Raw genomic sequence first — 22,838 nt, forward strand, 5'->3', positions numbered from 1 at the left:
TGCATAAAGCTGTGGATCATGTGAAAAGACTGACGTCTTCATTTCATACGACATTTCTGTCTGAAATAGTAGAAGTTGAGAGCTATATACGTGACACTAGACCACAAGAGAGTCTGATGGGGTGTAAATTCCTCATACCAGCTCTAAACTGGACTAGGAAGACTGGATTCCAGTAAGGTGAATAGTATCTTACTGGAATGGTTGAAGCTCACACCCTTTACAAAGGCATGGCATGCAGGTCAACTGGTCAAGAAGTGGAGTACATACATAATTTAAAAAATTCAAAGCCAAATTTTGAAAAATATAAAAGAAAAAATTCGAGTTGTCTAAACTTAAACATTTCTAAGTTATAACAAAACATCTCCTTTTGATAAACAAATTATCCTAGAAAATTGCCTATACTTTTATATTGAATCTCATAACGGAAAACCGTGATTTCTGGCTTGACGCTCGCGGAACCGGTTTGACAGCCGCAGAGGGTGTTGGGAAATGTGGTTTAACAGCTCCCTCCGTTTTGCGGGCTTCTTGTTCGCGTCCCGCAGATTCGCGCGTGAGGGGGGCGTGCCTGTTTGGGTCGAACTGCAGCAGCTTCCGCCCTGTGGCGTCACACATGTAGCACAACATGGCCCCTGCCAGCCGGGCTGTTGTTGTGGTAGCGCTCTCACTCTTGTACCTGTGCCGGGCGATTTTCTCCACCGAGTTCTTCTCCACTCTCACTTTGTTCAACAACGACCTCCACAAACAGGGATGCAGCTCGCTGTCTGAATGGGAGGACTACGCTGCTGACTGCGGTAAAGTCTGCCTTTTCGCTGTTACTTTGCCACGTCCTCCCTGATACAACTGTCACTTGGAGCCGGCTAGCCCAACCGTTTAAAGGCTAACGTTAATACGCTAATAACAGCAAGCGGTGACAGGTCGAAGGGATCACTAAGAGTAGCATTTCCTACCTCAAAAATAGTCTTTTTTCCGCCAAATATGAAAGAAAGCAGAGTTCAATCACAGGAAGTGGAGTTCAAGTGTAAATAACTGTAAAGAAACTTAAAAGTGCTTATCGAAAAGCTCACTTCAGTCAGCAAACTGTATGTTTTACCTTAAACAAAGAGAAGTAAACCATACTCCAGCCAAAGAACGCGCAATTTAATGTCGCCTTCTGCAGCAGTAACATAAATATTTAAAGAGGAAAACTGAAAAGTTTTTTATAATTACAATGTCCTTTCGCTGCATTCGGCATGTCAGTAACTCACCCACTTCTATAGTTAGACTGACCAAAGCTTGTTGCAGTAACTATAACTGAGCTAAAAACCTATACAACGTGTGAAAAAGACATTTTAGTTCATTGAAATATTAATTAAAACTAGAATTCTGAACAAAAAGACAACCAACTGTAAATGTGTTACTTTCACTTGCTTAAAAACAAAAATAAAAAGGAACTGACGTAAATTTAGTTACATTTGTCATTAAAGTGTTTTGTGTTCAATCGACTCTTAGTTATTTTTTGTTTTTTCCCCTACAGTCTTTAGTTTACCAATACAAGCCTTTCATCTCATAGCCTGTTTAGATAGTTAAATGTAAGGAAAAGCAATGCGTCACTTGACTGGTTTGTTTTGCATGATGGCACATCTGACTTTAGAAGAAGCTAAGATAAAATCTGTCTGTATGTAGGTGCTTGTTTACTTTAACGCAGCCTTTAAATTTGGCAGGTTTCTTGTAAATGTTGCTGCAGGCTCGCAGTAGCCACCTCATCTCTCTCTAGCAGCAACACCTGCAATATGCAGGGGCGAGTCCTAAACATGAGCCCAGCATGTACTCCACTAAGCTTCAGTTTCTCATTATTTTTATATATGGTATAATAAAAAAATTATATCTACTGATAACATGAAAATTGATAATAGAAAAATGTAGCACATTACATTACATGTGAACTCAATGTGCTTAACATGGAATATAAGGCCCAGTAAAAATATGCAAGGGACCACTAAGAGCCTGATCTGCTGGCTGCTGGGGGAAAATGTTATATTTGATACCAGTTAAGAGTCGCAACAGCTGAATACAGGCGTGTAGAGATGGGGATTTTCTTGCCTACAAACCAAACCAAAGAAGCTTTGCTATACTGCTGAAAGAAATTTAGTGGAATTGTAGCAAAAATATTGTTTAGTGCTTTTAAAAAATGTGTCTTGTTTTCTCAAGCATAACAATATTGTTTTTCTTCATCTAATGTCCATAGTTAACTGAAAATTAAGGTAATGGAGACTGATATGCTGAACAATGCTTACATACGTTTTCATACATCCAAGAAAAAGCCTATACACAGACCATTTAAAAAAAACAACTTTAAATGCTAAACTCTTTACCTGCATAGTTTGTGTGTGTGTTTCGTAAGTTAGATTCACTAAAATGTCAGAATGCCTTTTTGTATTTGTAACGTGTACCAAACAAACATACTCTTTGCCCACGTTTAGTTTGTTGGAATTATTACGGACACCTCTTGTTTTCCCTAAAATGTACAAAACAAAGTAAAATAATACAGCGGCTTTACACCCCTAAGTTTATAATGAACCATGCTGCATGCTCTTTTTATATGATGGACAAAAATGGTTGTGGTTAGTATTCATTTTGTACATTTGCAGCACTTAAAGACTGTCACATGCACATCATCGATCATCGTCTTATGATTTAAAGCTTTTGCCTTTTGGTCTGAGGGGCTCCGAAAATGTCCTTGAGAGCACTTTGTAACAGGCTTCCTGAGTTTGGATTTCAGTGTGTGTCAGGTCAGGCCTGCTTAACTTCTCAGATATTTTTCTTTCTTTGAAACTTTACAATGTTTAATACGATTTAAAAGACATAGTAGCTTAATGGTCTGAAATACCCTGCCAGTATGAACCGTTTTGTTTCCAGTGATAAATACTTTGAATCTTTGTCTTTTCAGAGTCTTCAATTTTACAGTTGGAAGACCCAGACTGTGAGGAGGGAAGCAACCCGCCCTGCGAGTCTGTGTTCTCACTTAATGCAGAGAAGATCTTGGTGAGATTTCAAACACTAGTCTAGATTTAGAGCAGCCATGGCCAGTAATGGTTTCCTTTAGAGTTAAAAAAAAAAAAAAGTATATATAGTCAAGGTTAAACCACAAAACACAGGTGTGTGTAAGCAGTTTATAAACCTTTAAAAATCTGTGTTCTAATGTTTTTTATGTTTTTTCCAAAGCAAGACATTCTGGTTATGTTTTAGTTTTATACACATTTTCTGTTCAGTGAGAAATAAAAAATCTTAAGTTTCAGTGTTGATCAGATACTTAAGCTCACAGTGATGGGTGTGGTTGCTTTTGGTGCTTACACATGTAACCACACCCTAAGGTGCTGTTGGAGTGTGATACTGACACCCTATAATTCACCTCTATATCACTGCTCCAGTGTGTGAACCTCTGTGTGGTACAACTAGGAAAATAAATGTACACTGGAGGGCTTCAACTTACCATTTAAAAAGGCCCAAATTTAATGACTTGTATTCACTCTTGGTGAATTTTGTAATTGCATGACATTCACTGATTGTAGTGATTGTAGTGATCATATTGGATCTATGTACTTAACCCCCCCCCCCCTCCAAAAAAAAAATGCAGTTCCTATGCATGAAAAAAAAAACAGAAGAGTGCGGCACAGCTCATGGTTGGTGCTCTTCACCACAAGCTGCAAGATAGCTTTTTGGGGTTGGTGAAAGTGGTTAGTGAGTTGATAGACGCGAGGTCTGTGCTAATGACGTTGTGTCTCACACACACACAAAATTGCAGGTGGCATGCTAGGTGCTGAAGCAACTGAACACAAACCTGATCTAAGGGATCTGTGATGAAGGCTGCAAGATGTTTAGAATCAAGATTTCTTTTTTAGGGCGTGGGGTGGGAGTAGTGCAGTCCCACAGTTTTATGTTAGGTGAGATTTGATAAGGATCCCCAATAAAAGGAATGGGGCAAGTGCATGCCTTGTCAGTTGCCTTGTAAAATGCTGCTGCAGCAACATTTCCATGCTGTCCAATTTGGATACAGTAATTCCACTGCAGTGCTGACGTTTGGGTTAACATAGCAAATACAAGTTGGAAAAAAAGAAGCATTGTTGTTAATGCAGTAGTTTATTTTGCACATCGAGTCTGTGGTTGAAATTCCTGTATGTGCTACATTTCCAGTTACAGGTCTACCTTGAAATCTTTATGCCTGCATTTGGAATTTGAAATAAAAAGTTGCTGAGTTGTTCTCTGTTCAGCAGTAGATAATTCCTCAGAGTAACCCTGAGATATTCAGCAGGGCACTTAAAATTGCTCGTAAAAATATCCTTGAAAAAACTGTTAACAGTTATATTGAAAATGTCATTTTACGCAAGTTGTCAACACGTTCTAAAGCTCTCCAATGAACTGAAAACACAGGTGTCGACAGCATTTAAGTGTTGTCTTTTATGTTTTTTCTCCACTCAATCGAGTTGCCTTCACACAGGAAGGAAATGATTATTTTCGTGCCTCTCTTGACATTTCTAATTTCTCCTTCTTGTCTTTTTTTTTCTTCTTGTCGCCATCTCTTACAGAATCAGGCCAAATTGTTTATAGAACAGAAAAAAATACCTTTTCCTGTAGATAACCAAAACACAAATGAAGAGCTTGGTAAGTCAGCATGTTGTTCAAATGCTGTTAAAACACCTGATTGATGCAGCTAAAATTCAGCTTTTCATTGTCACTTTTTCTGTCATTGCAGCTATAGGTTATGTTCTCATAGGCAATGGACTTTATGATGAAGCCATTAAACACTTTTCACTCTTACTGCAGGTATGTGTGTGCATACATGTTACCCAATACGGCTCTTGCAAAAATTACCTTTCAGTTAACCTTTGAGAAATGTAGAAATTCTTTTGATGCCAAACAAAACACCTTTCTTTGCATATTCTGAACATTTGTTCTCTTTGATACAGGGTGACCCAGAGCTGGTCAGTGCCATCTACGGGAGAGGGATAGCTTATGGGAAGAAAAGTCTGCAGGTAAGTGGCAGCTGTAGAATTCAGCACCAGTGTAAGACTTTATCACCCACAAATATGAGTGATAAGCGAGCCTGTTGTCTATAAATTAAGTGATTAATGGATCTTCTACATATTGAACCTTTTTATATGATCTTTTTGTTGTCTGGGTTTCTACCTGCCCAAGAACAAATGATGCAAATTAGCATGTGGCTAACCGGTTAAAGTGTCTTTCCTGCAACAACCCAAAAAACTACAAAGCAAATGTTTCTTTCCCAGGATTTTATTTTCCTTTTATACCATCTCACATTTTTATGTATTACTTTGTTGCACTTTGAAAGGTGCTGTAATAATACAATTTACTTATTTATTTACTAGCCATTAAAATGCATATAAAGTGGGCCACTGGTTATAAGCAACCTTACTGGCGACCTGATATCCAAGTGGTGAAAGCAGAGAGCACGTTAAACTCACAGGTAAATCTCTCTTTGTGTGCATGTGCATCTTCACTGTCGCTTTCCAATAAAAGAAACAATGCCACAAAATGAGCTTATAAAGCAACTTTTCTTGTATTGTGGGATACAAGTCTCAGTAGCAGAGGTTTCAGATGTAACCGCTCTTGTTATTTCCACAAAGAGATGGGGAGTCTGCGAATGCATCTGAGGAATACTGCTTTCAGAAAGAGGGAGGACTGTTTTACACTCGATGTGAGATCTTCCTTCTATCCTCGAAAAATTCCCAAAGTCCCTTAGGCAATAGTCACACAGGCCTAGAGACCTGTTGGCAACCATCTGGACAGGAGAACTTGCATCAAGAAGGCATAATTTCCCTAGAGGTTGCCAGGAAATATGTAAATGATTATGCATGAAAGATATTGAATTAAAATGTAAGTAAATAATGTTTTACACCTAGTTTACTAGGATGCCCGTCATAACTTCCAGTCTCTGAAATGTTTAAAGAGCTACAGCAACAAAGTAAAACCCAAAGCCTGTAACCAGAGCAGATTTTTTTTTTTTTAATTCTTTCGCTATAATTTTGGGGAAACAACTGTCTGCAATGACTAAATAGATGAATCGAAACAAAACAAACACTGCTAATATTCTACATTCAGTGTTATGCAAAATGTTTTTAATGCAAGCTAATCTGTGATTGAAGCATAATTTAACGTTGCAAGAAGGGGAATAAACCAATAATATAGTGTTTTCATTACTGAAGCAGTTATCCATCTGCATATCATCTTAGTCATAATATATTTATGAACTGTCGTAAAAGATCATCAAAGGCTGGAGGTAGAATGAGTCCTCTACTAATAGGAAGGTCAGTAGCTCTCTGCATATGTAGAATAAGTCCTGTGTGAATGTAGACTTTATAAATACAATCCACTTATTATATTTACTTGGGAGAGAATGTTGCTGGTATTTTATCAATGTGTCAGAAACACTATTCACTACTGTGCTGTGAAGGACTTGAGATTAACTTCAAGCCCGATGACTCATACTTCAGACTGTGCACACACACTTTGTTTAATGGACAGCCTTTATTTGCATTTGTCAGATGTTGAAATATATTTATTCATATTCTCGTTTTATGGTCTGCCAAATTGTTCTCAAAATCAGATTTAAAACAAATCTGACCTCCGCTGAGTTCGGGCTGCACAGAGAGTTGCTGTGTGGATGTGTTTTGTTGGACGCCTTTGGGGAGGTGTGTGGGTTTTGTTTTGGTTTATTTGTCCTTAAATAAAAAGAATCCTGTATTTTGTTGACAACAGCAGTTTCAGGTAAATGCAGAGTGATTCAGTGTGACATTCAGTGAATGCCAATTCAGTCTGCCAGGATGCTGCGGTTATGGTAGTCTGCCCTCCAGAATAGGGGGGAGAAGAAAACTGCTTAGAGTAGTTTTTGTGTTTGGTGTTGTTTGTGGCTTTGTTCCAAGTTTTGTGCGCAATATGTTAAAGTTTATGTCAACAAAATGTAAGTGCCTCTCTCCTCTTGTGTGTCCATGCCAGGATATAAAGAATGCTGATTTGGCATTGTACGAGCTCAACAGAGTCATCACCCTCGAGCCCAGCTGGCCTGAGGTCTACGAGCAGAGAGCAGAGGTGAGAGGTGACTCTGTGCCAAATGTGATCTATTATTAGTATTCCTCAGCACTGATATATTTTTATGGCTTTCAAGTACTGCAACAAGCTAAGACAATAGCTGTTGGTAGCAGTATAATTGAACTGATTACATGTAGTTGCCTTCCTCCTGTTTTGTAGCTAATTTCTCTGCTTCTAATTGTCAAGTTTCGGATTAATTTTGAGCTTTAATGTCTAATCAAGACCAATCTAATCAAGCAGTCAGAAGTTGTACTAAAGAGAATTCATGTTCCATGAACTTTTTAGGTTCAGTTTTGAAGTGGATTTGATGACTTTTAAAATGCATCGAGCTGTGTTGTTTTGTTTTGTTTTTTTTAGAATAGAAAAGACATCACAGCCAAATGAAAAAGATCTGCAGTCAGTGAGTCATCAGCCAGACAGAAAATGTGAATGAGCTACAAATGTGCTCCAAGCAATCAGTCACCTCCAAGTCTGATGAGCTCCTCCTGCTTTGATTTTCTCCCAAATGATTTATCTTGACTATTGAAGTTGGATCAGTTTGGAAAGCACAGAGTTTTTTAATCATAAAACATCATTTGCATTATTCACGAATAACTCCCCCAAACAGGTTTTGTAGATTTCATCTGCTTTCACACACACTGCATCCTGGAACTTTTCTAGGCGTTACCCAGCACGATATACTTGATAATGCAAATTAGCCTGGCAGCTTCCTACTGCAAAGTCTCTGTGATATCCAATTATTTTGATGTAAGACTAGAGGATGTTGAATTCGCAGCTAGCGAGTTGCTTTGCCTCCTGGACATTTTACTCAGCCTGCACCTAAACCGCACTGAGTTTTTTCAGAAGTGAGAACGTGCCAGGCACAGACTACATCCTGTTGTGCACAGCATATGAGAAATGGTGTCTTTATACGAGTCTGATTCTCTCAACATGTCCAGAAACAGCTTGAAACACATCCTCAATAAATGTTAGCAACTTTTCATATAATCATGGTTACTGATGAAGGTGATCTCTTTAAGTTTTAAGCTACAGTATAGCAAATAATATTAGGCAACAGCAATATTCAATAACAGTTGGTCACATAAACAGTCACCAGACATGGTTAGAGTTGTGGCAACTCTCACAAGATTAAAGAAAAGAATTCCCCCACTGCAGGTTTCAGTCTGCTGTTTTATTTACCATTTCCTCCTTGTGACTTTTATACCATTTGAATTTAAACACAACACAGTGAAAAATGTAAATAAAAACAGAATTAAATGCTTTGCAAATCTCAAAAACCATAAACCATATTTTTTATTAACAATAGAGCATAGAAAACCTATCAAATGTTTAAACTGAGAATAATATTAGTTTACTTTGTTTGATGGCAGCAACATCCCATGTCTCTATAAAAGCTGGGAAAATGTCATGTTTATTATTGTGTAGCATTCCTCCTTCTTTTAACAAGAGGCTGTAATCCTCTGGGAACTGAAGCAGTCCCGAGTCTTCTTTGGCATCATTTTCATTTCAGATGTGTCAAATGTTTTCAGTTGGTGAAAGGTGTGGGCTGCATGCCAGTTCAGGACCTGGACTCTTTTTACTATGAAGCCATGCTGTTGTATTAGCTGCACTGTGCGGTTTAACATTACCTTGCAGAAATATGCAAAGCCTGTTCTGAAAATGATGTCATCTTTTGAGCACTGCAGTGACTGAATCATGCCTGTTTTTCATGAAATTAAAAACAACAAACTTATCTTTATTCCCCCAAAATGTTCTTTCGATGCAGTGTAAAAGCAAAGAAAATAATTCAGTTCAGCAGTATTTTGCAACAATAAAATTAAAAAGATGAAATGTGCAATGCGGTGCTTGTGTGTTTAGATCCTGTCTCCTCTGGGTCGCATCAGTGAGGCTCTGAGTGACCTGACAAAAGCCATCCAGCTACAGCCCTCAGCTCGTCTCTACAGGCACAGGGGAACGCTGCTCTTCATTTCAGAGGTTTGACAGTCAGATGCAGCATGAACGTACATATATGCCTGTATGTTTCCATGTGATGACTCTGTGCTTTGCTCTCTGTTCAGGACTATGTGGCCGCTATGGAGGACTTCCAGCAGTCTTTAGAGCTTAAGAAGAATCAGCCTATTGCCATGCTGTATAAAGGCCTCACCTTTTTCCACAGAGGCATGCTCAAGGTGAGCTGTTCACCGTCTCATTTTCCCAGTATGGCCATGTCCATATCAAAGATGAATAAACAGTGTGATATCACTCACTGGTTAATGAATTACTGTTTGGAAGACTCGTGGCCGCCACCATCACATTTTATTGTAACCAGATATGACCACAGATAATGGCATAGTGCACTGATTAGCTGGTTTTGTTAGCAAAGTGTATCTCTAATTCTTTTTATAAGGAGTATGGATTCCACTGTATGTTATAGCATTATCAAACTTGACAGTCTGGAGTTTTGCTCTTGTTTTTTTCTACAATCAGATATATCAGAATTTCACTAACAGAGTTTTTGTTGCACAAACATCCCATTAGTGCATGATTACACCTCGTTTGTGTATCCTGTCTATATTTATCTTTTCACTTTTAATTACCAAAATATTATTTGAGTCAACAACATCAAAGAGGATTTAATTTAATGCAAACTAACAGGGTTGTTCTCAGCTCGCTGCTGGAAACACAGTCACAGAAATGCATTAAAATGTCAGCTGACTGTTTTGGGTTTTTTGTTTGTTTTTTTTGGGGGGGGGGGGTTGTTTAAATATTACATTTGCGACTTACCACTGTCAGGAGATGAAGGGAAGGAGATGAATAGCTTAATACAAGCTCAAGCTTATTGGGTTTCATGCATATTGTATTCTAAGCTTGTCTAAATTTCTGCAGATTTAACTTATTAACATATATGCAGCTGTGAAATAGATGGAACCACATGCTTTGGTAAAGTTATTCAATTTGCTTTAACAAAAGTCAACTTTGTTAAAGCTGACTTTTTTTTTTTTTTCTTTTTTTTCCTGGCCTCTCTGACGGATGAGATTGTTGCTGTGTCATACCAGAGTTTTCTGCTAGCTGTTTGTTGTGCTTGGTGATGTTTAGCACGTTCATACTGAAAGTGTCTCTTAATGCTGGGGTAGCTGCTTTCGTCTTTGATAAAATCCGCTGTGCACCACAAGGGAAGTAAAAATGGTAGATGAATGATAAGACGTTGCTTAACATCTAATTAGTATGTTATTTTAAAGTCTGCCCAAGCCAAGTGCATTTTTATTTCCCACACACTGACTAATGTGTGCAGAGCAGCACTTGAATCTGCAGGTATTCATCTACAAGACATGTAAATGCTAAACATAAAGGATTTCCTGGGGGAATCCCAGCTGCAGCTCCTGCAGGCAGGTGACAGTTAACTGCAAACAACAACATTAGTGCTTTTAATGATAGTTGTGAATGTGATTGTAGAAATAATTGCTTACTGTAGATGAGAGAGTTGTGCCCATTGGTGGAATCTGCTTTTTATTTGCATTTGCATTTTTTTTTTTTTCTCCATTGATTGCTTCTTTTAGCTTCAACTGACATTATTAGCAAACCTACTCATGGGCAAATAAATAAATAAAACAACCAGTGAAAGGCTCAGCCGATGGTTGATAAATTCATCCAACTGTCCAACCTTACCATGCAAAGAGTGGCTGGACCAGGCTGAAATATCTGAACAGTTCTGCTTGGCTTTCTATGGCACTTGGTGTGAATAGTCACACATGGTGTCTGATGATCCCCTGTCTCAGTCTCTCTGTTGCATCACTATGATACTGATTTCATGCTTTCTTTCTTAAATATCTCAGTTGGATGGCTTGCCACAATATCTTGTAATAATGTTGTGCTAAACACCTAAAACTATCAGCATTACTGTCACCTTTGCTCGTAAAGCTAGGACTGTAATTATAGTAAATAGTTTAACTGTTAAACTAAGTGTTAAACAGTTACTGCTAAACTCCAGCATTTAGCCATGTCCACACTGGGGTTACATAAGACAAAATCTGAATGTGTTAAAGTTCTGAACCACCTGCTGACTCAGAATTTCTGGTCTGCCGTGTTCCTTAATACATTTCCTCTCAACTGTGTTGTCATTGTATGTGAAAGGTTGCTTTTTTTCTTTATCAGGAAGCCATTGAGACATTTAAAGAAGCACTGAAACTGAAGTCTGACTTTATAGATGCCTATAAGAGCCTCGGACAGGCCTACAGGTACAGGCACTCTGCAGCATGCTTTCTTACTCCATGCATAAATGCAGGATGTCACTTTGACATAGGATATTTAGCCAAATATCAACAGTTGCTTTTCCTCTTCCTTCTCCCAGAGAGCTGGGTGACTTTGAATCAGCCATGGAGAGCTTCCAGAAAGCCCTCATGTTGAATCAGAACCACATCCAGTCTCTCCAGCTCCGTGGCATGATGCTGTACCACCATGGCTCTCTGCAGGAGGCCATAGGCAACTTCAAGGTAGAATTATCCACAACGAAGTAAAACAGGCTGTCATAACACCCCTCTCTGCAAAGATTTTAGGAATTTTGAATTTACACAGGGTTTGCTAGCAGCACAAGGAAAGAAGTGGTAATGGATTCATATGCAATGTAATTCTCTTGTTTTCATCAGAGGTGTCTTCAGTTGGAGCCTTACAACGAGGTGTGTCAGTACATGAAGGGGCTGAGTCACGTGGCCATGGGGCAGTTTTACGAAGGCATCAAAGCTCAGACTAAAGTCATGTTGAACGACCCTCTGCTGGGGCAAAAAGCCAGCTCTGAATACCTCAAAGTTAAATACCTCAGAGGTGGGTGGGCCTTTATATATACACACACACATGCATACACGTTATGACTGATAGCAGATAAAGAGAAGAATGCTGATTCAAGATCAGTCTTATTTTACAGGGTAAATAAAAAGTCTGCTCTCCAAGTCAGAGCTCTGCCTACAGGATAAACTGGCAGATGAACAAACCTCAGAAACCAATGACTGGGGTGATTTATGGCAGCTACAACTGTCATCTTATAAGACTGCCGCTAACATGCTTAGGATACCACGTGACACCTGGAGACTTCCTATAGAGTCCATTCAAGACATGTTTCCAAAGAACCTAGAGCACAAGAGTAGTTCAGGCATAGGTGTGCCGTCTATTACAGAATCTATACTGGATGCATTATTACTAATTGTTTTAACAAAAAAGGAAACGGACAGTTATATTTTAGATTCTCCAAAACGTCACAGTGCTTGTTTTTTCATGTATTTTTCATATTTTCAAATGTTCAGAGTTTCTTTGAACATTGGAGTCTTTTATTAGAACAATTGTTAAAGTACAAAGTTGAGGAAACAAGGGGGGAGTGACATGCAGCACAGCTGAGGTCAAGGCCAGCAGATGTGACATACAGAGGAGTATTTCCAGTGTATTACTGTACCCCCCCCCCCCCAGGAAATTAAGGCTTCTGAAAGTCCCCCTGGTTCATCAGAAGAAAGCATTCGTTCATTCAGTCTCATTTGTTCTTGTGCCTTTTTTGTATTATTTGGCCATGATAGACTCTTCTGTATACCTTAACCATGCTTTTTCTTTATTTTTAGCTTCAGTATCCTTTGACCTAAACCACCACCTCATAATGCACCACCTCTGGTCTTTTTACTTGTCACATAAAGGTCCTGTTTACTTGATTTCTTCCAGAGTACTCTCGTTACCTGCACTCCCACCTGGATATCCCAGTAGCAGAGTACAACGTGGACCAGGACTTACCAGGAAACTTTAAGAACCACTGGGCCAAGAACCTGCCTTTTTTAATAGAGGACTATGAAGAACAGCCTGGCCTGCAGCCACATATCAAGTGGGTTTGTGGGACTGTTAACTCTGACCATAACGATCAACTGTAATGATGCTGCGATGATGAAGTGATTAATCTAGCTATTCTTTATATAAATGTCAAGCTTTTTCTGAGGCCAAAGCAGAAATTATTGTGACAGATTACATTTATTTTCACATTTCAATCTGAATTTAATTTAGGATGCCCTACACTTCACCTTAAGTCTGTCATCATAAGAAAATCTAGGAAAATCAGGACCATCATAACTGTGGTTTCCTGAGCTTCAGTTTGTAGCAGTTTTCATGAGCTAAAACACGAGGCAGCGTTTTGTGGTTGAAAACCAACACCTGCCATGTTTTCCATATGACATGAAAGCTCCTGTGTTCATCAAGTAGATGTTTTTATGCATGCATGTCAGCAGGCTCAAACTACTTCATCTGTTTTGTGATATTGTAGAAGGTTGACAGCCAGTGTCTGGGAAAAAAATGTGCGTTTCATGAAAGCCTTATTCTCCACGTCTTTCTGGTTGGCAGAGACGTGCTGCCACAGAACTTCGACAGCTACAGCAATGAAGTTCAGAAGCTGATCTGCACAGCCGACCATCTGGGGGCACTCATGCAGTATGACACTCCTGGTTTCCTACCCAACAGAAGAATACACAGAGGTACCACCGAGACAATGCCACAGTTTGAAAAGATCATCAAGTGTTAACAAGAGCCTAAAAATAAAGAGCTGTCTGTGCTTCTTCAGCCATGGGATTAGCAACCTTAGAGGTAATGCAGGCCATGCATCGGACATGGAGCAACTCCAAAGTGCGAGTCAACGGCAAAACCAGGCAAATGCAGTGGAGAGACATGTTTGACATAGCAGTCAAATGGAGGAGGTGAGAAACATGGTGCAAGTTTCACAAAATAAAAAGGACTTTGTACCAAATTTATATGAGATCACTCAGGTCAAATTTATGGAGGCACCATTATATGTTTGACATCTACAGGATTGCATTGCTGTATTTCCATTGGAAAAGAGTGGCATAATGCAGAGACTGTAGGGAATTAATTTTGGCATCACTCTTTTAAGTGCTTGTTTAGCTTGGACAGACGTTAATGAGTAAAACACCTAGAAAAATGTTTCTTTCTCATTCCACAAGAAATTGGGTGTTGTGAAGAGGAACTATGGGATCCTAATTATCTCCAGGAAATGACTCTAAAACTGAAAACTGAAGGAATAGGAAGGAGACAGATGCTGACATATGATGCCCAGCAGTTCGTCATGTTTCAACTGTCCTGCATTGCAAAATGAAGTCTAGACTGAAGCTGACACATGGCTTAAGTTTCTGAGGTTTTTACCGTGTGAGCACTAGAAAGAACTCAGCAGTCAGGTCGTTTTTCACATTTCACTGTGGTTTACTTATCCTGGTAACTAGCCTGTTCTCACCAATTCTGGCCAAATTCAACAAGTCACTTTCCCACTAGAGTGTTTGATGTGTGGTTAATTAGATTGCAGTGTTGAAACACTAAACGGGCCTTTCCTGTACTCGTAGGATCGCCGATCCAGACCAGCCAGTTTTGTGGTTAGACCAGATGCCTGCCAGGAGTCTCAGTCGAGGCTTCAACAATCACATCAACCTCATCAGGTAACAACTTGGCCTCGAAGACGGCGTCAAACACTCTCATGGGTTACAGGATTGAATTTCCATATGGCCTCACCTTGTAGTGCAGAAACATTTATTTCAATTTCTTGGAATATGACGTATCTCTATCATTCTGTTCCCTGTGAGAGCCTCATTCTGAGAAGCTCCTTGAAAAGTAGTATATTGAGGTCTGTTTTTTCCCTCTTTATTTGTCCAGGGGGCAAATTATCAACATCAGATACCTTGCGTACTTTGACAACATACTTGACTTCATCAAAGACAGAATACTGGTCTACCACGGGTAAAACCTGAATCACAACTCCAATGACTTTGCAGAATTCCTTGAAGCAACATCTGTGGCTTAATTGTTCTTGCAGTGTTCTTGCTGTTTCTGTAACCAACATGTTCTTATTGTCTGTCTCAGGGCATACAACCCCAGAGGCCTCTTGGAAGTCCGCCAAGCTCTAGAAAATGTGAATAAAGTAGAAGATTTGCTTCCTATAATGAAGGTAAGAAGGATATGAGAGAATCTAGTTCAGGTTGCACTCAAGGATTCAAGTGGGTATTAGTTTTAGTCTACTAGTAACACTAGTGATATTCATTACTTCCCAGTTTTGTGTGTGAACTTATATCTATAGCCTAGATCTGGAGCCTAGATCTATATGCAAAAAATCACATCACACATGACTGACAGAAACTGAATTAGAAAAAAACATAAAAGTTTAAACACATGTATTACATTTTTCCATATTAAATTTAATCAATATTTGGTTGTCATGTACTATAAAATATATTTTAATATTGATGAATGTTTGCCCATAAGAGACCTTTTAAAGCAGCACAACATCCTGTTTTTTTGGATGGGTGTTTTCTTTTTGTTTTTTTGTTTGGTGTGTTTCTTTCCTGAAGCAGTTCAACAGTAAAACCAGAGATGGCTTCACAGTCAACTCGAAGGTGCCGAGCCTGAAGGACCCTGGGAAAGAGTACGATGGCTTCACCATTACCATCACTGGAGACAGGTGCAATCTGCCGTTCTCTGTGTTCAAAATTCTAAAACAACACTCTCTTCAACACTAACATTTCATATAAAAATTAAATATAAATATTTGAACAGGGGAATAATAATCACAAGGATCCCCTAGAAGGTATATTTCATGAACAGTAAAGTGTTTACATATGTAGGTATGTATACAACACAAAGGTCAATCAAAAGGTGCTAAGAATATTCTTCTTGTGCACAGATAAGGAGCAGTAACTGTCAGAATTTCACATGTTTTACAATCAGCATTGGGAGCGCTGGATTTTTGTGCAGCATGTTTGTAGTTTTCTTTCACATTAATCATGCTATGCAGCATCAGTTTGTCCCAAGTTCTGTTGTAATATCTTGAGGAGTCCAAGCCAGACCATTTGCCAGAAATGAACTGAATTAGAATTATTCAGGTCATTATTATAATAATAATAATAATAATTATTATTATTATTAGCCATACCTGCACAGTTGTCTCTTTCCACTGGTACTATTCATCATTTGTAGCTCCCCGTGACTTTGTCCTTTCACTTTGACTGAAATCTAATTTTAAAAATGTCAGAAACAATTTTGGGAATTTTGTATCTCTGAAAAAAGTGACTACTTAAAAAAGGAGGGCTGTTGAAATTTAATGTTTTCATTAATATGTGCAGACTCATTACTGCAAAAACCAGTACCACCTGTTTTTTAACATGTGCTCCACAGTTCTTAGGTAGATGCTTTACACTTCTACACACATAACCAGATATTTCCAAGTTTTACCCTCTGAAGTGTTTTTTTGTAAATTTTGTTTTATTTCAGGGTGGGAAACATGTTATTCTCTGTAGAAACGCAGACAACTGAAGAGCGGACGCAGCAGTACCAGTCAGAGATAGAGTCCATCTACAAAGATCTCACTGCCAAAGGAAAGGCATTGATGTTATCAACCGAACTCGGGGTAAGATTCCTGCTGGTAATAGAAAGCAGATGGTGGTGCAATGTGAAATATCCATTTCTGGACAGCTTTAAGCAGATGACATCTTAAGTTAACAAAGGATGTTCCTTTCTCTAAAGCAATACCTGCAAATAAAATGTTGTTTTTGTGTTCCAGCTTTGGTTCTAGTTTTTTTTCTTGCGGTTTCATATTTCTGATATTGTCTCTAGTGTCTGGGGTTTGGACATTTGGCAAAAAGATTCTTTTCAATTTTTAAAAAAATTTTTTTTCATATATTTTCTGAAGAATAAATAGAAAATATTTACAAGTTGTATCCTGTTTTAAGCGGTATCTAGCAAAAAGGTTTTATATGGAGCTAGAAACAGAGTCACAGCTGCAGGAGAACAGATGGAGCTGTCAATATAAACATAAAAACACATTAAGTCATATTTATTATTTATTAGAGTAGCAAGGCTGTTTACAATCTCTTTACATAAGAGATAAAAGTCACTTCAGAAAAGACAAGGCAGTGTTCAAAAGCAAAACAAAACATAAGCCTCATGTCTGTTTTTTCCTCAACGTCTTCCTCTCCTCTCTTATTCCCACTCTGGCCCTCTCTACTGGAATCACATATTTTACTTGTCTAGACAAGCAAACTATGAGTAGAATTGATTAATTCTCTGTCACTGTTGGATTTAGCTGAGTTTATTTGCTGCCATTCATTTCTGTTGATGGTTTTCTGTCAAACTGCCGGAATAAACAGAACAAACCATTCAAGCAGTTTGTCTCGATTAAGAAATCTGTGCCGGCAGCCTACCGTGACTTGTCTGCTAATTTATACAGACAGCACAACAGTGGTCCTGACTAAACAACTAACAAACAAGAACTAAACAGGATGTTCTCACTCCTCTGTAACAGAGACCTGGAACAATGTGAACATCCCTCCTGGCGTTCGCTCTTTGTTCTGTTTTATTATGTCTGCAGCCTTCTCTGCTTTCACCCCGTTAAGATAAACTGTAACTGAAGACAGCACACAGTGCAGCAGAGGTCACGACTACATTAAGCCTTTGTTCACAACTGTACAGCTGATTCTGTGATGATCTTTGTTCTTTCAGGATGCAGATGCAGTGTGTAACCTGATCCTCTCCTTGGTTTATTACTTCTGCAACCTCATGCCTCTTTCCAGAGGATCCAGGTAATTTCAAAGTCAAAACAGCCCACAGGTGCAATGTGAAGCATTTTTACATTTGAATGATAAATGGGAGAGAGAGTTTCTTTGTAGCTGTCATCTTAGTTTGGAAAAAATCCCAGAAACAATGGCCTAGCAAGACTGAAAGATAAATGCAGGATAATAATATGAATGTTATTTTAGTCTGTGGTCTTGAATCTTGAAACTCTTGAAACATGTCAGAGGAAGTATTCAGCTAATGAAGCATCACTTTCTCCTCAGTGTGGTGGCTTACTCAGTGGTGATGGGGGCACTGATGGCCAGTGGGAAAGAGGTCATTGGTAGGATCCCGAAAGGAAAGGTAAATTAATGTGAATCTTACTTCAGTAGAAGAATATATAGCAAGTTTTTATTGACTTAACACTAATTCTGTATGACATTTGTTATGTATGGAAGTAATGCATAGGACCAAATGCAATTTTTTAGCAGATAATTAAACATTTTAAATGTAATTTTTTTTAAAAATGGGTGACAAAAATTTGAAAGCTGTCCATTGTTATTCACACTGGTGCTTACTCTACCATATGTTATGTAAGATTACATTACTTATACGGTCTAGAATGTGTTTCTAGGTCTCAAGTCGTGTTTAAATGAGCACTATGTACATGTAGGTGCTGATTTGCTGGTGCAGAAGGACGGCATACTTCATGATTTCCTCTTGCAGGAGTGGTGCAACATTCAGAGATTAAATTTTTTGGTGATTTCTGGTCACTTCAACTTCCGTACAATTTTGGACCATCATCACTTCAGCCAAAGTCCAGATGGTTTCAGTGGTCCATAGTGGCAGCAGAGCAAAAGTTCAGTCTTCAAAATAACATATAATCAGACTCGAAAACTTTTTCCTCATAAGAAGGAAAAATCATTAGCTCTGCACCAACCTCCCTTGATGACATATTTGATAACAGTCCAGGAATAATCTGTTTAAATCCGTTTAGTTATTTTTGCCTGATTAGCCACAGTGATGACATCAGTGTCTGCTGCCTTCACCTGTTTCTCATATGTTAACTAATAAACATGTTTAATTAAACTTCAGGTCATAGTTTTCTTCAACTTTTCAGTGCTTTTTTGGTACTTACTTTAATAATTAGAGATTACAAGTGCTGGGATGTATCTGCTGAATTGAAAGTGGGCCAGTGGTCAGTCCTTGTCTAAAATCAGATGTGGTCTTTCGTCTATGATACATCCTGGTATCGCTGATCTCTGTCTCCTGCTGTTTGCTGCATGTAAGAGAGGATTGTTCACGTTCCTTGTTCGTGTTCAAGTAGAGAGTGAAAGCAGGTGTCTCACAGATGGTATGAACAGTTGGCAGCCCTGCTGTGTTTTTCTTCATATTGTTGCTTTTTAAGGAATTTTCCAAAACCCTTCATGATTTAGTCTGACCACATTGGAAAGAAAGCGGGCTTCTCATTTTTGCTACACAGTGTTTAACTTTCTATAAAGTTATCTGTCAAGTTTTAGAAAAGCTTTCTTTTTTTGTAAATCTGCACTGCAAAGAAAGAGCAGGAACTGTGGCTTGTTTAACTTCAAGTGTGTCTTGGAAAGCATGGTGCTCAGGTTTATTTACACGTGTCTTTATTTATGGAAATGTGGCCTTCGCTTCATCTACTGTACCTATCCTTTAAGCTGGTTGTGGTTGTGTGGGAGTTGGGGGGGGTTGCTTGTTTGTTTGTTTTTGCTTGATTTAAATATATATATATATCTTTTCAGCTGGTAGATTTTGAAGCCATGACCACACCCAGTCCAGATAGCTTCAGTAAAACAGCAAAGAGCTGGATGAATCTTAAGAGGTACAAAGAGTAATTATTTCTCTGGTGTGTTATTTGTCTGCTTCAGAGACACATTATCTGACATTTTCTCTTCCTCTCTAGTTTACCAAGTTGGTACCAGAGTCTTCCATCTGTAGCAGAGTCCTTCCCGACAACCAGAACAATGATTGAGGTCCTCAACACAGACTCATCTTCACATTGTCCAAAAAAGTCTTAACACAACTTGTGCACTGCAGAGAGGTCTGTTTAGGAAAGTCTTAACAATAAAGCTTCTGCACTGGGTAGAACCTAAGGGGCCGTCATCTTCTACATCCCAATCAACACTGGACTGAGATCGCCAAAAAACATCTCGGCACAATTAATTAGGAATTAATTATTTAAAATGTAATAAGGGTTTTGGCAAAGTAGTAGTGTGAGCTCTTTTTGAACCTTGAAGGAAATGAAAGGCTTTTAATGCAAATTCATGGGATTGCTTTACTCTTTATAGAGGTGACCTCTGTTTTAATTTACCAAAAGTTGATCTTACTTTTTTATCCAAATCTTTGTTGCCTGTTGATTCTCCTTAAATCCATGTAAAAAATCAGCTTCTACTTAAGAAACATGGTTTGAAGGGTTTTCAGAAATCTTAGGCTGACGTGCTAAATCACCTCTATGCCACCTGTTTTAAGTTCTTCAACCTCTGTTGTCAGGCAATTCAACATTTTTCTTTTCTACTTCTTATAGCATAACTTTAACTCACAGAACTCTAAGGATAAATTTAGGTGCTTTTGTTATTACTGGCCGATGTTAATTTCTTAGATCCACACTCTGTGTTTGTGGAAACGATACTGGATGGTGAAAGCAGGATGTTTCAGTTTGTTTGGGATGCAGAAGAGATTCTGTCCACGTTTGCTCTTTCTCTGCTTTATAGGCCTCGTGCCTCAGACACCCAAAGCACAACCAACGCCATCTGTCCATCGGTCGGTATGAACAAGCTTTCTTTGCAGAGTCATGCTGAAATCTCTACAAATCTCTTACTTTAGGTTACCAAGAATGTGAAATGGCACTTTCTGGTTTTATTTAACATTAAAGATTGTAATTGGCACTTTAAACATTTTCTGTTAAACCACTGCTGTGCACGCACACAGAATCCAACCTTTCAGCAGAGAATGAGTCTGGGGGATTTTAAAAATATGGAACAAAATTTTCAGGGCTATTGTTTGTCAGCACTTGAGCAAATATGATTTCTTTTATTATTATTTTTTTTATGATGAATAACAGCAGTCAGAGATTTTAGAGAGCATTCAGAGCCATTTGGTGCTTTTTGAGTAAAATGTCAAGTTGGCAGTTTTGAATCTTTCAAAATTACAAAAAGTCAGACAGATTTTTCTTGACTTTTTCTCTGATCTTTTATAGTTCAATCATTTTGGGGAGTTTTTCCATTACAAATGTATTAGACCATCTGTCATTAAAAACAAAAAGAAACTCTTAGAAATCTCCCCAGAACTTCTTTAAAACAAGAAAATTAAATACACAAAGTTTGACCTGGCCCAATCAAGCATAACATTCAACCACTAAAACATTTTTTTCCATGGAGCAACAATAGTAAATGATTGCAATTTGGTGTTATAATCAAAAAATAATTGCTTTACTATTTTATTGCTTGTTTTTGTAAACCTACATTTACAAATTGATGGATAATGATAATTATTTATATTATTTTGCATTAAAAATATTGATTAAGCTCTTGATTAGAGAGCTTTTGCATTCTGGTGATCTAATAAATATGTTAAGCACATGTGGCTCTAAATGGCTAACATAAAACAATTTCACCGTAAATAAAACCACAAAGAAATCAAACTAGCTTAATGAGAAGACGCTTCTTTATAGTTTAAATCATTAGCTCTTAAACACTACATTTAAATTTTAAAGTTTATGAATGTAATCTGACTTACCTGACCAGAAGCTCGAGATGATCGTCCTCTAACATCTGTGACTGTTGTGCCTTTAAAGATTCATTATGGATGGAGAAAAGCACACCTCATTTATTTCCTTCCTGTCTTCCCTCGAACTTGCATCAGCTGCCTCTCTTACATCGGATATTAGCTCATCGATTCAATTTGCTTCCTCATCACACCTGAGAGCAATATCTTTGGGAGATAAGATCTCATGTACCTCCACATGTCTTAAAGATTAAAATATTGTATTTGATTATTTTAACCCCCCTTGATTATTACATATGTAACAAGTTCTTGTTCGAGTTCTTGATATCTGGAGAAAATCTGGTCTGAATTGGAATGTACTTCAGTTTAAATAATAAGACTGATTGTGTGGTCTTTTTTTGTTTGTTGGTTTGTTTGTTTCAGAAAATCTGGGTGAATCCTGCAGGATTTTTTTTCACTTAGGTAAAATGTAAACATGCAGTAACCTATGGAAATAAAATTCTTTTAGAAAAGAAAATTTAAGCACAATGATGAACAAAATGAGAAGGTGTGACTCACCTGGACTAATCTATCATATTCTATGGCCTTTAATGCTTAAAGACACACCATTAATAGTCATATCAATGCTGCAGTAGTTCTTTTTTGAATGTCCAGAACAAAGCAGTCTCTCCAGTGTTTAATTTGTTTTCTCACTTCACCAAAAAGTCAGGTCCTTCGGGGTTTTTTCTTATCGATGGTTATGCTAACTGGTTGTTATTTTCTTTTCTGTGCTGGGTGTCCCAGTCATTTATTTCTGCAATGGGCTTTAGAGTGAGGAGTGCACAACTTATCTAATGTCTTCAGACTTGAAGGAGGGACTTTTTTATGAAATGAATGTTCAGCAGTTAATAAAAGTGTTTGACAGTTTTAACAGTTTGTGGTGATTTTTTTTTTCCTCACAAGAAGTTCATAAACAATAATTTAGTCAAGAAGAAAGAAAAATGCATTCATGTTTTGGTGTGGCAGACCGTCAGCTCTGTCCTTACAACGTGTATATATATTTAAATTACATGTACCAAATGAAAGTGAAGTCAATAAAGAAGTGTGCGTCTTCCTTTGGCTGATCGCTCTAGTGGTCACCGCAGCAGTTCTGGTTTTCCTCTTTACCTTCTGCCTGGCAGCTCCATTTTCAACATCCTTTGTCCAGTATATTCACCATCCCTCCTCTGCACGTGTCCAAACTATTGAACATTCACATCTCACAACTTTGTCTTCAAACTGCTCAACATGAGCTGTCCCTCTGATGTACTCCTGTCTAATCCTGTCCATTTTGGTCACTCCCAGTGAAAATCTTAACATCTGCATCTCGGCCTCCTCTGGCTCCACATTGTGACTTTTTGTCAGCGTCACTGTCTCCGAATACATCATACCTACTGTCATTGTTTTAAATCTTGGTACTGTCCATCTGTCACAAATCAGCT

The 22,838-nt window shown here is 38.3% G+C and overlaps 1 protein-coding gene across 1 annotated transcript; it reads left to right on the forward strand.

Moving 5' to 3' along the window:
• The first annotated feature begins 622 nt into the window (after window positions 1-622).
• Window positions 623-22,288, forward strand: ttc13 (tetratricopeptide repeat domain 13). The gene is made up of 23 exons (XM_063495669.1): window positions 623-791; window positions 2,927-3,021; window positions 4,563-4,638; window positions 4,730-4,800; window positions 4,944-5,009; window positions 6,991-7,083; window positions 8,941-9,057; window positions 9,141-9,251; window positions 11,215-11,297; window positions 11,411-11,552; window positions 11,706-11,880; window positions 12,760-12,916; window positions 13,426-13,556; window positions 13,643-13,775; window positions 14,433-14,525; window positions 14,740-14,823; window positions 14,947-15,031; window positions 15,435-15,541; window positions 16,351-16,486; window positions 17,578-17,657; window positions 17,913-17,991; window positions 19,398-19,477; window positions 19,559-22,288. Exons 1-23 carry the CDS (start codon window positions 623-625, stop codon window positions 19,671-19,673), a joined length of 2,478 nt encoding a protein of 825 aa, XP_063351739.1. The 3' UTR covers window positions 19,674-22,288.
• The last annotated feature ends 550 nt before the right edge of the window (window positions 22,289-22,838 follow it).

This window comes from Pelmatolapia mariae, linkage group LG15 (assembly GCF_036321145.2).
Source record: "Pelmatolapia mariae isolate MD_Pm_ZW linkage group LG15, Pm_UMD_F_2, whole genome shotgun sequence".
Classification (NCBI taxonomy): Eukaryota; Metazoa; Chordata; class Actinopteri; order Cichliformes; family Cichlidae; genus Pelmatolapia; species Pelmatolapia mariae.